Genomic DNA, 17,413 nt, shown 5'->3' on the forward strand with positions numbered 1-17,413 from the left:
GTTTTTCTGTAAATTTTAACAGTTTGCTTGTAAAGTAGCATGAAGAGAATGAGTTTAAAAACCTGGATTTGAGAGAAGGAAAAAAAGAACGAATACAACAAGGTACCTACGATTGGATAGTGAAAATATCTGATTGATAGTAATTGAAATTAATGGAACATTTTAAAGGGAGCTCACCTCACAGTTTGAAGAGAGGAGGGTGGGGGAGAGAATGGGGAACTTTGATTCAACATTGATTAGCATAGCAATCCGAGTAAAAGCGTTTTAATATGATTGTTCCCCTATTGTTGGCGTTCATTTTAAATACAACTGGGAATTATAAGCCATTATTGAATTATCGTTTTAATTTTCGGGCTATGAGAATTGGGGATGGAAAGAAAAAACTTATTCAAATAATAGGCAAATATTCATTCACCTATGGCTGTGCTGCCAATAGTTGTTATGGATTACTTTCCTTTCTTTATACAAGCTATCCTTTCACTCAATTCAAGGCAGAGAAGTATTGATTTCAGAGGAGGGGTCAAATTAAAGATGATTGCTTTACTCTGACAAAAATTAATGATGAGGAGATATCGTCAGTGACTCTCATCTTATTTTTCCTGTCAACTTTTCAAACAAGGCTTATTATTCAGTCTAAGAACAGGGAGAAATTGGATCTGGTAAACTAAAGGAAAATTAATCAGAGTGTCATAGAGAAACATAAGCCCAGTTTAGGAATAATGAGAATCACAGATCAGAAATAAACACATAAAAGTAAACTAAAAATTCAAGAGAATCGGAATTTAGTAGAGGACTCGTAACATAGTAAAATACTTGGTAATATTGGCTGAAAATGGTGATTAATTGGGCTTGACAAAAAACAAAACCATCCAGATCTCTACTTAAAACACATAACAAGGTGGGATCATGATTTCACTGAATTGTAAATTTCCAAAACATTATGGAGCCTCATACTCTACCTCAGAACACTTCTCGATCTTGTAATTATTTATGAATGCGGTCCAATGCTCAGATTGTGCTTAGATTTTGTTAAAGTTTCTAGGGCTTTTTCCCATAGATCGTAACAGCTCTTTAAAACCGTATTGACAGGCTCTCCAAGATTTTTCAAGGAGTTCAAAATAACAAAATAAGGAACTTTCAAGGATCTTATGAGACTTGCAGACAACATTTTTGAGGGTTTTTAAGAAAATTTAAGAAGATAATTCTTTAACTGGGCGAAAATGAACATTGTACGCTTTTCCAAGAACTGATTCAATTAGGCTGACAGGAAGTTTCTGACAGTTCATGCTGTGTACTATTTTTGGCAACTTTCACTCAATTTTGCCACCTGGGGACCTAATTATTTTTTGCTAATGAAAAAGAGGGTCGCAGAATGTAGGTGGCCATTGATTAGAAATCTGACAAACCCAGTTTCCTTAATTCATGTGAAACATCTATATGCTACTCGATTCCTTTACAGGAGGCTATTTTTAATTCAGAACAGCCAAACGCCCCATTTTGCACATTTTTGTGAATATATTTGTAAATACTAGATCAACGAAACCTTTATACCATAGCCTGTGTTAGAGTAACTCACACTTTGAAAAAAGGCTTAAAATTGAGGTGGGTATGTAAATGGTAGCAGTTTATTCATGAGGAAAGCCAGAAGTAAATTCAATGCATGCTTAAGCTAGAAAAATTTCTCCTTCAACAAACTAAATTCCTAATTAGACAAACTTGCATGGTCGAAAATTTGTAGATTCATACAGCTTGATTTCATTTTGAAATTAAGCAGGCTGCTCCCACGTAGCTCATGCAAAATTGAGGGGAAAAAAAAACAAAACAGAAACAGGGCGAGGGGTTGGTCAAATAATTCTTGAAAATGGGTTGAGGAGCATAAACATAGGGAGCTGGGGTATGTTCTCTCCATGGCATGCATTACGAGAGATGACACATTCTGTAAAACAAAAAGTGATCTTATATTTGTGTGAGGAAACAATAATATGTGACACTAAAGCAAATAGGGAAAATGGATTCATTCAGGAAATTTAAACTTCCGCGTAAAATGTTTCAGCATTAAACATGATGGCTGTGCATTGCTAACAGAGCCCGCAAAGGTGAAGAATGATGGAGGTTTAATTGGTCACTCTGACTGGTCAGGGTGTCTATTAGTACTCAGTCATTAGAATTCCTTGCGTTTTTAGTACCTTTTCCTTGCTTTTTCCTCACTTTCCCGAAAATTCCTTTTTTCGACAATTCTCAAAAATCCTTGCTTTTTCCTTACTACTTCCTCACCTCACACGCATTTTTAACTGTAACGGATTGGGAAACGGGAATGACAGAATGACAAAGGACTAAACTGAAAACAGCAAGGAGTCAAACTGAGGTTATGAATCGTAATTTTTTTAGCAAATTGCAAATCCCCAGGACCACTGCCAAGAGTTCATCACAAAAATCTTAAAGTTCTGTACCTTTCCACGGAAAATCCGTACCTTTACCATTCTCCCGTACCAACCTTCCAAAATCCATGCTTTTTCTGTACAATAGACACCCTGCTAGGGCCACAGAGTGGCTCCTGCCAACCTTCAGATGTTCTGATATAAAACTTTTTTTCCAGCCTTCTAAAGATAATAAAGCATTCTAGAAAGTAACTAGTATGATGAACATTACCAGGGAAATACTTAAAGAATTCCAAAAAAGAGTGGGACAGGAGAGTAATTTCGGTTTCCAGCTTTTAGGCCCAAATAAAAATGACTGATTTTGATTCAACCAGGTAAAGAATAAATGAAAAATTGATTTGCAAAAAAGGTATAAATACCAAACTCTTGCCTGCCTGTGCTTAAGGGAACCAATGATGACAAAGTTTTGACACAGAGGCCCTTTTTATAAATAAACTGTTCCATTGGAGGAGTCATGAGATTTTTATCCACTTCCACCTTCCTACAATCATTGCAACCTTTCTCCAATTCTCTAAACTTTACTTTGAATTCATCATTAGTATTGTTTTCTGAGGGAGACCTTGATTTAAATTTTTTGTCATGAAGTCTGTATAAATATAGTGCAGTGGTTATAGTTCAAGAGCCTCTAAACTTATAGAAACTTGTTCAGACTGAGAATTCTAAGGGGGAAAAAAAAACTCAGCATACCTGCCTTGCTATTTTAATTTCTATGCTTATATTAACAAAGCCATGCACCGTTCAAACAGCAAAAGAGCATTGAACACGGAGATTTCAGAGGATTGAAAAAGTAGAAACTACTAAAAAATCTTACCTATTTAAAATATGATTGTTATTTGAAGACACAGCCACAGTATTTAATGTCATCGACAAAGCAGAGGAGACACTAGTAGATTGAGCATCAGAGGAGGGAAGAAGAGATCCATTACTATCACTAGGTATCGAACTTATTGGATGGGAGGCCAAATTCGAACTCGAGACCGGCAACGAATTATGCGTCACTAGACTCGGCGTCGTCGACGTTGTACAACTAGAAAATTTCAAAACATCACTTTTAAAAGGACTCGGAGAAGACGAGCACGGAACCTCATCTTTATTCAGCGAGGAATTCGAATTTAATTGGTTACTACTACTATTTAAATTTAGCGAGGCCGTGTCTTCACCCGCACATGGCTCATTACTATTATTAGACGCTAATATCGAACTACTTTCTTCTTCGTTATTATCACTAGGCTCGAGACCATTCACAACACTGTTGATCGCTAAACCGCTAGAACCGGATATTGCCGACTGATTATTATATTCTTGTTTCTGCTGCAACTGCTCCCGCTGGAGCCGCGTTGTTACACCGCTAACACTATTCAATATTGAATCCATCGGCGTTCCGTTCGCGTTAGCCGAATTTGCGTTACCGCCAGTTACTTTCCCATGAGGATTTCGACTTGACCTCGTCCTTTGCCTTGACTTCCCTGAAAATTGAAAAAAACAAACGAAAACTTATTAGCATAATGCAAATACAAATAGTAAATAAACCAAAAAGAAGGTTGAAAAGATTGGCTAACAGTTGCCTGTATTAATGTTCCTGAAAATCACAATGATGTTGCAAAGGGATTGCCCACTGCAAAATTGGTTGTTTCAATTCTATACAGTCTACATCAAAAATACACTTTACTAATGATAATTTTAAAGAATTATCATTTACTTTTGGGCTTATTAACAAACAATTCTGAATGAAAACAGGCTTTCTAAGGCTGGTTATTTTAATTTTACCATCATGCAGTATCTTGAGGTGAGAATAATGTATGTTTTCGCATGAAATATTTGAAAATCAAGGAAAGAAAATGCCTCTGGAGCATTCGTCAAAAATAAGGATAGATCTCAAATACGAGGCTTTGTGTGTTCTAACAATGTCATGACCAGAGCTCAACTTTTCATCGATCAAAATACGATTACAAATTCCTGGCGTTACAATTTTAGAAGTGGTAGGAGTCATTACAGTTAAGAAAATTTGAAGGGTTCACTTCTTGAGTCCTAAGATTTCAGAAAACTTCACTCATCAATTGACTCATTGACTACATTTATGATCAGCGATCTAAAAGAAATGAAGAGTTCGTCACGCGATCAGCTACTGAAAACAGCATCTAATCTGGGATTTTCAGCTCTTTTTTTGAGAGGATGTCCAAGAGGCATAATTTTGAGCTTTATTTCCAAACTTTCAACATCACAGAGTGCCTAGGATACACAAGGAAGCAAAATTTCTGCTTAAAACTCTGACTTAGTTAAAACAGCCTGGTTACTTCGAACAGTACAATTTGACAGGCGAGTGTGGCCTGCACGATATATTATATAAGAAGTCCAAGGACTTTTTAAGAAATAATTAAGAAAGCGATACTTACTTAATAATCGTTTATAGTTTTCTGTTTTCTTGCTAAGATAATAGTACTGTACACAATCGCGTACACTTTTCTTTTCTAGAGAGGCAGCTATCACACCGAAATTCTTTGGATGCTGCAAAAATTTCTCCTTAAAAATATCCTTTTCTGCCTGCGACCAGACATTTAATAACTGTCTTTCTTTGTACTCCGTAACAAAATCGTCACAACGACCATTGTTATTTAGATACGATATATTTCGTTGGCGAGAATCTAATAACAATGGGGGTATCACAGCATAAGAACGCATTTTTTTATCTTCCATCTGCAAAAAAAGAACGAAGCACACCACAAATTAGTTTAAACAAATGATGATACATTGAAGGACGTAACAACATGTGAATCTGTGAAATACTCCCAACACAAAACAGGAAAATGAAACCCTGACTGGTCTTCAGAGAAGATTGGGACTTTTGTGTAAGGCCCTTTCGTAAAGTAAAGTAAAATTAAATTCACAACACTTCCATTCAGTTTTAATTTTAAAAAAAAACAATACTGTAGAGAATCTAAACATTTGCTACATGCAAATCAAACATTTTGGAAATTTTTTGAGTTTTGATCGGAATAAGTGTTTTAAAGATCAAATTCATAGGAACTAGACTTGAATACAAGGCGAGGGGTAACCGACCAATAATAAAGACAGGCGTTATATCTATGCACAAAAATCACTATACTGATTCCCCTAGAGCGCAAAATTGAGTCATTGATACACATTGGAATACTTTTGAGAGTGAACTTCTTAAAAACATGAACATACATATTGTCGAAACTTTCAAAAATATGGTTCAATGCTAACAACATCTCAAGGAGCCTATCAAAATTTTGGAGGATTCAGACTGGAAATTACGCATTATAATACATTTTAAAGGATCTAAACGAAGCAGCAGCCTGATTGTTGAAATTTATGTTGGCACAACAAGAGTTGAAAATCGCTATATTACACAGCGCATATAGGGCTGTGTCTTGTCTCATCTTGCCTACATGGCCAGTTAAAATTTCAACAATCAGGCTGCCTTGGTCAATTTTGAGCTGTGCAAAAACACATATTTAAGAAGAGTTACTGCATATAGCGAAAACCAGAATCAGCCTAACTCAATTAAATGACGCCCAATTTTCCGTCAAGTTATGTTTTCCAGCTGGAGATTAAGCAAGCTTTAGTGCTGAAAATTTTTTGAGCATTATGGTGTATATATAGCTTTTAGTTAAAAAAAGAAGGTATGAGAGGAAATTAGAAAGCAAGAAATATCTCCAGGCTGCTTCTGCTTAATGTCATTCACAGAATCAAATTTTTAAGTCGGCAGTCGGATTAATTTTGAAGTTCAAGAGTAATGGATAAAACATAATTTCATTGATCAGATTAATATGCCACTAATCTGAGTGTAACTTTCATCAACAATACTTTTATCCATGTTTATGGGCACACGGACCTTAAATTGTCAAGTTACTCTCTTGAAACAGACATCTTTTCATGTGAATCAAATTTTGATCAGAGAAATTGAGAGAAGCTAGGATTCGGTCACAAGTCAAGAACAGCTTGATTTAAATTTTACAATCAAAAGATGTTGGAATCCACCATATATACTTCAGACATGAGACTATGTTGAACCCTCAACCGATCTCTTGAAACTTGAGGCAATTGAGAAAAACACATAAAATAGGGGAATTACGTCAGAAAATGGAGAAAAAATCTTACAAGTGAAACAAAATTTTTACCTCTTGTTCTTGAAGGCCATCAACAATTTCTTCAATATCCGCTTCACTCTTAATTCTAGCTCCAACCCTGTTAAACCTTTCTCGGTCTTCCCGTTGCTTTCGCAGCTCTGGAAAAACTTTTTCAAACGCTTCCCTATTTTTAGCTTCTTTCGCTTTCCTCTTCGCAGAGCTCTCCACCTGAAAAATAGGAAGAATTGAAATTAGTAAGTCTCAGACTAAGCCTTGATGGAGACCATAAAAGTATTGATAGTGTTGGGATTATCTAATCAAATCTATTGATAAGACCAAGCGCCCTATGCTCCACTTGTATCTCTGCTATAGCAGCTTAGTTGCGTCTTTCTTGTGTAGCTTAGCTACTCTCTGGCGACTTCACTCATGTTATTTTTTGTTGTCATTTTATTTAAAAATTAAGTTTCATACATTCCCCGTAACTTGTGTTCACTACTTGAACAGATAGGAATCATTTCCTTGCATCATTTTAAAGAGAGCATATTTTTAATTTTTGTACAAAAAACTAACACTTCATAGAGTCCAACATCGAAAATAGGCGCTAAATACTTAAAAATGGACGTTGTAAAGATACCAATGCTGAATACTACGATCAAAATTAAAAATCATACATATTTGTAAGACTAAAACTGTCTCTACATTATGTAAAAAGATAGATTCAGTAGAACTTCAGCCACCATATCGTCACCTTCCGGTCAAAGTATCACAAGCGCCATGCGACGTTTTAAAATTTCCACCGTTATTTTATTTTTTTACAGAGAAATTGTTCAACGAAGCTGTCCGAAAATTTTACTGAATTTTCTTTGCACTGCCGATAAAATTCAGTGAAATTTTAAAATAGATTCAACCAACAATTCTCTGTAAAAGAATAAAATCGCGGCGGAAATTTTGAAACGTCGCATGGCGCTTGTGATACTTTGGCCGGAAGGTGACGATATCTTTACGCGAACTAAATCTTTTCGATCAATCAATATTGAACTGTCAACTGATTCATTGCAGACTACGTTTTCTCTGTATATAATTCCAGGAGGCTACTCGACTAACCGTTCAACAATACCTTTACGAAGATAAATCGAAAACAAGAGTGTAAAAATAGGTAACTCACCTTGTCCACCTTCCTCAGCCATTCTTGTACAAGTCTGGAGTAAGTTGACGTCAGGTACTTTTCTCTTGTTTCACGCTCGGTCCTTTTCCGCCTCAGGTGTTCTAATAACCGTTTCTTAAATAACATATGCCTAGAAAAACAATGCAAAGGCATGAATAACACTTTCATAATTACCAACTTTTCAAGACATTCTTTAAAAGTAACTAGGTATCTCATGTATTTAATTTCAATTGCATAGTAATGGTTAGGAGTAATATGAGAACTAGAAAAAAATCGGAATCCCAATATTTTTTTTAAAGCCTTTCAGTTAATGAAAGAAAGTATCTAAAGCAACAAGGTTAAAATTTGACTTAAATTAAACAAAAGAGAGGTAAACCCAGACAGGCATTTCATTAAGATGTAAAAACTTGAGATGCTACTAAAACATAATCAGCATAAGTTAAAAAACTACACAGTTAAGAAGCTGTTTACATATCTGGAAGTGAACATTATGCAGACACTTAAAATTTGTCGACATTTGAACCACTGACATGAAATAAGTAAAAAATAGTCTGATAACTGGAGAAAATTGTCACCTAACTAAAAAAAAAGTCTTCAGCCCCAAGAAAATCTCAAGTTAGAATCTTCTTATTTGAGTACTGACAAGCATCACTGCCAAAAATTTTCAGACAGACCATGCATATGCCCAAAGTAAAGCGTCAAGAAGTTGCCAGGACATCAAACATGCAGTCGAATTCAGTTTTAGCCAGTTGGTGTGGAACCTTGGCAGATCATGTACATCATACAGATCCAACATACCTGCATACTTAACGAGTCTTCTAGTCTTTCAAGCAATATAGGAGATGTACCTATTGTATATCTTTGAAGGTCTTTCAGTAAAATTTCAGTCTTACTAATTGTCTTTAAAGTTTCAAATTGGTAATTTTCTCTTTTGCATAAGCTCGGGGCACAGGATTCAGATTCAGAAGATTGCAGCTTGAGCGATCAAGTTGATACCACCCTTGGAGTCCCCTCCCCCAAAGAGCTACAAATACAAAGATTCTGGGTCCTGTTAATATGCTGATATTAACGAAACTTTTGTAATTTAATTACACTCAGAGGTAAAAAATTTTGTACTTACTTCCTTTTGTTTTCATGATAGATGGAAGTATCGGAAGGCTGGTTGTATAGAGGCTGAAACAAAAACGTGGAAGATTAATAAGAGCCGAAACAAAATAAAACACATCACATCATGAACACAAAGATATACAATTTAGAGACAGTCACACTCCTCTTTTTTTTCTTTTCCAGTTTAAAATAAACTCCGAGGGAAACACCGAACCATCTATCCGTCTTTCCTCTTGTCACTGAGTTTCACCGCTGAAATAACGATGGATTAGTTTTAAGAGGTCAAATTTTTCTTCAATAGAAACTAAGTACTTAGCTTTAAGCTAGCAAAATCAATGGCACCTGTGCCTACTCTGCTGCTGTAGAATAGAAACGTTCAAACTGGCCAAAAACTGCATCAAGTTATGGGCTAGGAACACTGGCGTTTTTAGAATGCAGTTTTCATTTTTGTTATAATATTTCCTCTAACACAATTTTTTTAAAGCAGGTTATTGCAAAGGCTGTAATACTTATGCATGTAGCTTACATCTAACTCTCTAATAAGTAATCTATGTAGCTAAAATTAATTTTAAAAAAGGCAATATCAAGATTAAAATGTCTACTCTGTTCAGAGGAAACCTCATTGTCTGATGTGGTAATTTTGGATGTTATAGAAAGTAGTTTCAAAATGCTAGGAATTTCTTTAAATCAGATGTTAAGATCTTTCTCTTCTGTTTCATACTTGGAGGATTATATAATGTTTCAAGGAATCTACACACTATTCTTGCTAGCGTTTAGGCCCCAAAATTGCTATAGTCAATGATGGAAGGAACAATCAGTTACATGTACACAGTACATTATATACAAATGACTATGTGTCAACAGCTAAGCTAGGTGCTCATTTAAGAGGGCTGCACTAAAACAACTTGAGTTTCACACACAACAATGAGAGAAAAATATGCTTACCACGTCAATTTTTTGACCCAGTTTCTCAAGAGTGGAATGCGCCTCTTGACTTTTTTTCTGCAAAATAAAAAAATAACAAGACCAATGAGAAGTGATACTACATTAACATTCGGTAAAAAATTCAATTTCTGATTGCAAAGGATCCAAATTATTCAAGAATTGCGCAAGGGTGATACAAAATTAAAAGTAAAATAATGGATTCTATGTGTATCAAGAAAAAAATAAAATATCAATTTGGAGTTATAACTGAGAATACTAAATTTAGAAGGCAGAAGTCAAACTAATTTTTCATCTTTCAGCGGTAGGATGTAGAATTGTTAGTCATCACCGACAAAATGATCAAAGTGCTGGGAGAATCTAAATTCCCAGAGCAGACCACTGTTTTTGCTGACTCAATCTCCAGTATAAGGAAAAAATTCATCACTTGAACCATTCAGATAACAAAAACAAATGATGTTCGACTACCGTAAAGAAAGACAAAATTCTTGGTATCGGTATTTCATTAAGCTCTAAAAAATTAAAACAGGATTCCAGTTCCTAACAGGAGAATTATTAAAGCGACATGCTTACCCTATTATCAGCATAAATTTTTTGCGCTAAACTTTGGTGTTTTGGTATTATCACTTCTTCTTCCTCTTTCTTAATTGCTGGTTTGCTGGCTGCTTCTTCCAACTCTTGCTGTAACACAGAAAAACACCAAACAGTTAATGCTTGCAGCAGTCAAATGTAAATGATACTCGACTCGAAAAGATATGATGTTTCCACGGACTATTTTGAAGTCTACATACATAATTTTAGTGGAACATATATAGCTTCTCAAAAAAAAATTATTAAAAAATGATAAAACTTTCAGAGCATTTTTGACAGCAAATATTTTAAGGTGTCACATGTAATTAGTATAAAGAGCTAGTAATAGATTAAGGAAATATAATCGGTACATCATTTAGCACTGTCTAAGCTTGAGTTCAAAAATTAGGCATACTGTGTTATTTTAAGTCGCAAATAGAATCGATGAATCTGTTAGCTTTTCATTCCAATATAACTTCTTGAAAACTAGCATAGGGAACGTTCCTCTTTCAGATTCATCTAATGGTTTCCAACATCAATTTTCTTCCTTTCAACTAAGAGGAAGTATTCGCTTGATAAAATGTTAATATTTGCCCTCATATCATCTTCAGAGTTTGCTAAAAAAAAAAAAAAGTATGACTTCTTTGTTCATAGCAAAGTTACACATTTATTGTGTAGGGAGATGAATTAAAAGAGCTATGCTCAAAATCCAAAACTTTACATAAATAAAACATCAAACACTGGTATAAAGTCACTTGAGTTAGCTTCAGCTTGGTGTGAATAATTTCACTGAATAGCACAGTATGGTGATAACAAAAATTACCTTGATCGAGATCACTCCAATTCTACTGAGAGAATAATGAGAATAAAAGAGGAGGTACAGGCCACGGCCTGAAAAATGATAGAAAATTAGAGGTGTCCCCTCAGAGGAGGCTTGTACCGGAGATTCTGAGCAACAGCCTCCTGCCTGTTACTCCGTTTTCTTATTTCACTATGAAACCTATCTTGATAATTATGAATTCATCGAAAGTGCCCACAGACAACGTAAACTTGTCTACTTACTGAGTTGAAAGCTTATTTTTAGAACATTAAAACACTGGGAAAACTACGCATCATTCTTTAAACACCACCAATTTGTGTGCTGCTATGACTAGTAATTTGATTTCATTTTACAAGCCGTATAGAGAGCACAACATTAAAACAAAATTCACTGATGTCAGTTTCAAACAGGTTTGGTACAATGCAGAGATTTAAGAATAAAGGGAAACTTAACTTCAAGGGGGGGGGAAAAAAACAATATTATCTAAATGAGATTAACTGGGAGTAACCTGTTTGTGTGCAGGAAAGTACAGAAAAAAATTGGCGTGGAATAATGTAGAAAAGAAGGATCTTGCCATTGACGCTTCATGAAATTAAAGTTTTTTGCGCTGGTAGCAATGTGCTGATGTCATCAGGCACCGGGTTCCAGCAAATAGAGGGTTTAATGACCAACTTTGACGCCTAAGAAATGGAAGCAACCCTAATTTTTTCTGGATTATATCTCCATGGAATAAATTGTGTGTTCCCAGAACTAAAATCATCAAGGCTTCCAAAGAATTGTAAGCGACTTGAAAAAATAGAGCTTGATAGCCAGGTGACTCCTAAAATGTTTAAATGAAGTTTAAGCATTGGCTGCTTTTTGCTGTTATGTGCATTTGATCTTAAAGAACCTCTGATCTACTTTCTCTGATTTGATCTACTTTCAATAAAGTGAAAGAAGAAGGGGTCGACTTGAAGGATAAAACTTCACAACAAAAGCAATGACTGAAGCTCTAACATAACCTGTAGTAGTGAAGTGCCAGATACACCTGCCAGCTAGACGCGTGTCTTGAACATCGAGTAGGCCTTCGGCCATGTTTGGCAATCTCCATAGCCATTTAGGTAGCACCTCGCTGCCCATAACTCACTCAAAGTAGGATCGTATCCTACTTCTTGCGTCTAGTGCTGATTATTAGTATTGAACTATGATAGGCTCATTGCTAGATAATTGCTAGAAGTTAAGTGAAATCAATAGGTCTAGAACACTTAAGGATTTAATTTCTTTCTTAAACCAAACTGAGGTAAAGATGAATTTCTTTTTCTAAAATTCCAACAAAAAAGAGCATGATTTTGTTTTTAATGTATTTCTTTGATAACTGGGTACCTTATTTAGTAGGTACCCATCAATAAAGTTTGGTCAAAGGTCCTGGATTTCCTGTGCTTGAAGACACCCTGACGGTTCCATTCTACAGGCTCATCGGCATCATGGAACAATAATCCTGCTGTAAACGCAAAAAAATGTTATCATGGAGATAAACATTAAAACATTCAACTATCACTAGCTAGAAATGTTGGGGCATTGAAAAATCAAGGTGATGGTAAAACTTGGCAAGATCCTGATATTTTTCACATAATGAAGAAAATCGGTCGATAACTTATGCAGTTGTTCGATACTTACGTTTTTCTTTTTTAGCTTCTGGATTGTGCTTTCAGTTTTGGCAATTTCACTATCAACTTTACTAATTTGCTGCAGCAGCTCGTCTTTCGTAGATCGAAAATTGGCGTCCTCTTGCATGTTATCCGCTGGAAGAGTTGGAGAAATTGCTTCAACTTGTGGAGTGTACATTGTTGTCGGCTGCTGCTCCTAGGGGAAATACCACTAAATGTAGTTATCTTTTACACTGCAGTTCTAGGGCAACGTTTTTCATCTTTAGAAATAAACAATACCCTTGCCTAACGACCTTTTAGGGGGAGCACTAAGACAGGTCGGCTCATGAATGTCACAAACAAGAAAGTAGATTACACAGATTGAACACTTTTCCTAATTTTTCATAGGCTTTGATCAATTCATTCCCGAATTCCTTTCCTCCGTTCCTTCTCTCATCCCAATTATTCCCTGATGTACCCCTTATCACCCTGTCTATTCCAGTTCAAAATCTTTGGAATTAGTGAAATTGTTATCTTTATTATGGTTTGTGACTCTGTGAGGAGGAAGTAGGATTTGACATTTTGAGAAAAATTTAGTACTATGTACTAATAAACTCTCTCTCATACTCTCTGAATGAGCTGAACAGAGGCTTTCAACTGTAACATTAGTATTCGCAATGAATAAGTTAAAATAGAAACTTCCTTCCAGACCTACATGTCACTTATTAAAAAAAAAAAAAACCAATGTTCAAGTGGTACGAAATATTGATCAATGGAGTAACCTTAAATTACATAAGTCTTATTGTTCAATTTGTAAAACAGAAAACCAAAAATCTCAATTTGTTTGCTTGAAATGTGTACGAGGAACTCAATCCAGGCCCCAAAACACACGGAGCTAAGAAGGTCAATGAAATAGTATTCTTGCTGTCAAGTCATTGCTAGTGATAAGTGAGTCATTGTATATCATTAACTGTAACACTTTAATGAACCACACAGGTAGGCTGGTAGTGCGTTCGGTCAAGGTGAAGAATTTTAATTGGAAGACCTGATCTTTCGTGTGAATTTTGTGTTGGCTAACAGGAGTAAGAAATGTAATTATAAATTCACACATTTTAGAGGTCTGCCAGATTCATAGCTGTGGAGATCATGTGAAGCTCATTTAGAAAACCAATGCCCTGATTTCCTCAAGCAAACTTATCAAAAGAGCGGTAGGTGGTGCCATGGCTCAAAATTATCACTTATCAGTTCATTATGCCAAACTGTCCGACAGTAAAAGTACACTAATAAAACTCATGAACATTCAGCCTGTTTTTCTGACCATGGAAACATAACAGGATCCTTCCATTACCTTAGTATCTATCCTGAGAGGTGTTTGGAGATCTGGTTTCATTTCCCCTAGTCTAATTTTCTTGATGGGCGGAGTATGATCTACTTGTACAGTTGTTCCAGAAGTAGGTGCAACCAGACCATCACGGTATTGATCAATACTGCAAGAGAGAGAAAAAAGTTAGGCTCAGGTACATTTGATTATGTCAAGCTACTTCACAAATAGTTTTATCACTGCTATTGAAAGCTCTTAAAATCAGATAATGGTGATAGAATGATTATGATGAATTATTGAATGTTAGGTACATTATTGGAACAATGAGCCACTTGAAACCATGTAAGCCATTTTGAAATGAAAAAGCTGAGTAATATCAACTGAGAGTAGAATATGCAAAAGCCTGATTCTCAAGCTTATTTACTGGGCCAGTGCTGGCATGGCACTATTGCCACCTTAATATGATATGCAAAGAAGAATTCAACCTGCATGAGAATGTTCTCCAGTTACGTAATGTGACTGGATTATTCTAGATCAGACAAATGAGAGCCTTTATTGGTATCTTGGAGAAAGTGAAGCCATTTACTATCAGGGATTCAATATTTTCTCATTTGCAGCAAATTATACCACTGAGTCAATGACTGACGATATATTTACTGTGCTGTGTATCCAACAAATTTACCAAACAATGCACAAATTTTCACAATCTGACATGATCAGAGGTGTATCCAGCAATTAAGCAACACGGGATTCCCTCCATTTAAACCTATGTTGAATAATCAATTCTTGTCTGAGCACCTGGCCCCTCCAAAAATCGATACATTTTTATGGATTTAATAATATAAATGGAGAGGAACTATGTTGCTTATTTGCTGGATTCGCCACTGAATATGACTGTTGATATCAATGTATTTAACAATTTTCTGATTTCTTCTAATGGTAGTACTGGTAGCTCAGCTATGTTTCCAATTTTTCGAATCAATCAAATCCAGACGTGGGTTCAAAATTTAATTGGTGCAATTGTTGACCACTAACTGGCAGACAACAATAATCTCCATTCGACTGTGGTCTGGGATTGGTGTTCAGGGGTCGGTGGTGGCTACATTTTGTTCAAAAATGGTGAATCATTATTTCTACACACCTTGAGTAAAATCCGGGGGTATAACTTTAGAAATGGGTCCTTGAAAGAGTAAATTATTCACCATTGCAAAAAGTACAAAATATGAAAAAAAATAGATTTTGAATTTTTCAAACGTAAACGTAGGTTTGCACACACCTAACAGAGTGGCAAAATCGAAGACTTTTCTTCCGTATTTCGTACTTTTTGCAGTGGCAAATAATTGTAATGACTGTCAAGGACCCATTTTTTAAAATATATTGCTGAAATTTCCTCTTGATGGGGTTGGCAAAAATTGTCGTTTTATTATACTATTTTGAGGGCTCCCTTGAACCTTCCTTAAACATAATGAAAATCAAATGCACTGGAAAAGTCTCTTGACTCCCGAGTCCAGACTCTTGAACAATCTGACAAGAAAAAATACTCTTAATTCAATGAAATTTTTGCTTGCTCGATAGCCAAGCCTCTTAATTTAAGCGGATTTCCTTTAAATTCGAGCAAAAATCCAATTGAATGAAATGAGCATTTTTTCTTGTCAGATTTTTCGGGAATCTTGACTCTCAGAGGCGTTATTTTCCAGTGTGAGGTGCTATCTATGCACCCATGCTACCATACAAAGGAAAAACGTCGTATGTACATTCGAGAGTTGCCAAAATTCCTCCGATAAAATGTTCACTTTAAAGGAAAGTTGTAAATATTTTCTCTTCCGACTTTCAGATAATCAAGATGTGGCTGCGAATGAAAGTCTCTGAAAAATTGGAGAGAAAATCTTCAAAAATTTCTCTGTGAATTCGAATTTTAGTCAAGGAAATTTGGCAACGTCTGAACGCTTGTGTGGCAGTATGGAGAGGAGTTATTTAACAGGGTGTCTAGTATTTTAAATTTTGAAAAATCCTGATATTTCCCTGATTTTTCCTGATATTTTATAAAAAAAATTCTGATATTTTCATTATGAAAATTCCTGATTTTTTCCTGATTTTTTTCGACTCCGGGCACGGTGGGCAAAAGGCAGTAAGACTTTCTCCGCTGAGGAGATTCGCGTAAGAAAATTCCTGATAAAACGTCCGATTTTTCCGATTTTCCTGATATTTTCCTGATCGGCCAAAATTCCTGATATGTTCCGGTTTTTCCTGATGCTAGACACCCTGTTTAAGGAGCGACTACGAATACGATCCTGAGAAATCAAATCCAGGATGTCTCCTGTTCACTATGCGATTATTTGTCTTCTTTCCATTCTTTCTTTCTTTCTTTTTCTCGAAAAGAGAGTTTGATGATTGATGAAATTGAGACTTACGGTTGTATCCTACTCCTGGGAGGGAGGCCAGAGGTGTAATCGGAGGCGGGCGGCAGCAGAGAGATCCTCTGCCTCATCTGCTGCCCCCCAGGGGTCGGGGTCATGACGCTGCCCTCCGTCCGCACGAACTCGACCGGAGTTTGTCGATCCGGTGCGACCGTCTGAAAAAAACAAAAACAAATCAAGTGAAACGGACGAAACACAGTTGTTGACATCGAATTAGCGACCAATGATGGCGCACTTTAATAACAACCCTGGGGCGCCACTCATGGAGAGCCAAGGGATGGCGCTATCCGAGGGGGGAGCGGCAGTTGTCTTCCCCTCGGGGTGGCTCCTCACATCCTCTCCAGTTGAAAATATTTACTTCATTTCTGTCATTTTAATGGGTAATTTTCTTCTCGGGTGACGAGTCTTACTTAATTAAAAAGGTCCCTGACTTTCCAACGACGTATCAGGAATTTCAACATGAAATTTCCTGCCTTTGCTATTCAATATTTTGATTAATTTTTTTTTTTTGGGGGGGGGGGGGGGGGGTGTTACGATTTCTAATGAAAAAGTTTTTCACAGAAATTTCTTTTTGGAGCGAAGTCTCTTGGAATTGAAAATAATTAGACGGTTTGGCTTGCAGAGAGAAATCAACGGTTCTGCAGCTAAATTAACTGACTTTTCAAGAACTTGTCACTCCAGCCTCCCTGTTAAACCGGGTACTTTCTCTTGAGAAAAATCAAGGCAGGCACGCCTTCGTCATGCGATTTGTAGCCGATTCTCTTCAGTGGTATTTTGGTTCATTTTTTTTTTTTAAATAACTTTGTACAACCCCCCCCCCCCCCCCCGCTATGCACCCAATTGCGGGTCGAAACCTTCAAAACAACGAACGAGCGTCTTAACTCATTGTTAAATTATCTTGTTTCCCTTCAGTTACC

The 17,413-nt window shown here is 36.2% G+C and overlaps 1 protein-coding gene across 10 annotated transcripts in view; it reads right to left on the minus strand.

Annotated features, from left to right (window-relative positions):
• The window catches only part of Smr (nuclear receptor corepressor smrter), a 150,623-nt gene that overhangs the window by 30,644 nt on the left and 102,566 nt on the right, over positions 1–17,413 (minus strand). For 9 of the 10 annotated variants that reach the window (XR_011899704.1, XM_019047455.2, XM_019047451.2 and 6 more), the window contains 10 exons: positions 16,491–16,651; positions 14,107–14,245; positions 12,790–12,975; positions 10,317–10,424; positions 9,747–9,803; positions 8,815–8,867; positions 7,695–7,824; positions 6,581–6,757; positions 4,832–5,132; positions 3,250–3,904 (listed from right to left, as the gene is read on the minus strand). Coding sequence is in view for 9 of the 10 variants with exons in the window: in XM_019047455.2 (XP_018903000.2) it covers positions 3,250–3,904; positions 4,832–5,132; positions 6,581–6,757; positions 7,695–7,824; positions 8,815–8,867; positions 9,747–9,803; positions 10,317–10,424; positions 12,790–12,975; positions 14,107–14,245; positions 16,491–16,651 (1,967 nt within the window). In the remaining variant the exon portion in view is untranslated. The remainder of the gene's footprint in view (positions 1–3,249; positions 3,905–4,831; positions 5,133–6,580; positions 6,758–7,694; positions 7,825–8,814; positions 8,868–9,746; positions 9,804–10,316; positions 10,425–12,789; positions 12,976–14,106; positions 14,246–16,490; positions 16,652–17,413) is intronic. The other variant, XM_019047452.2, reaches the window with a different exon arrangement.

This window comes from Bemisia tabaci, chromosome 4, assembly GCF_918797505.1.
Source record: "Bemisia tabaci chromosome 4, PGI_BMITA_v3".
NCBI classification, from domain to species: Eukaryota; Metazoa; Arthropoda; class Insecta; order Hemiptera; family Aleyrodidae; genus Bemisia; species Bemisia tabaci.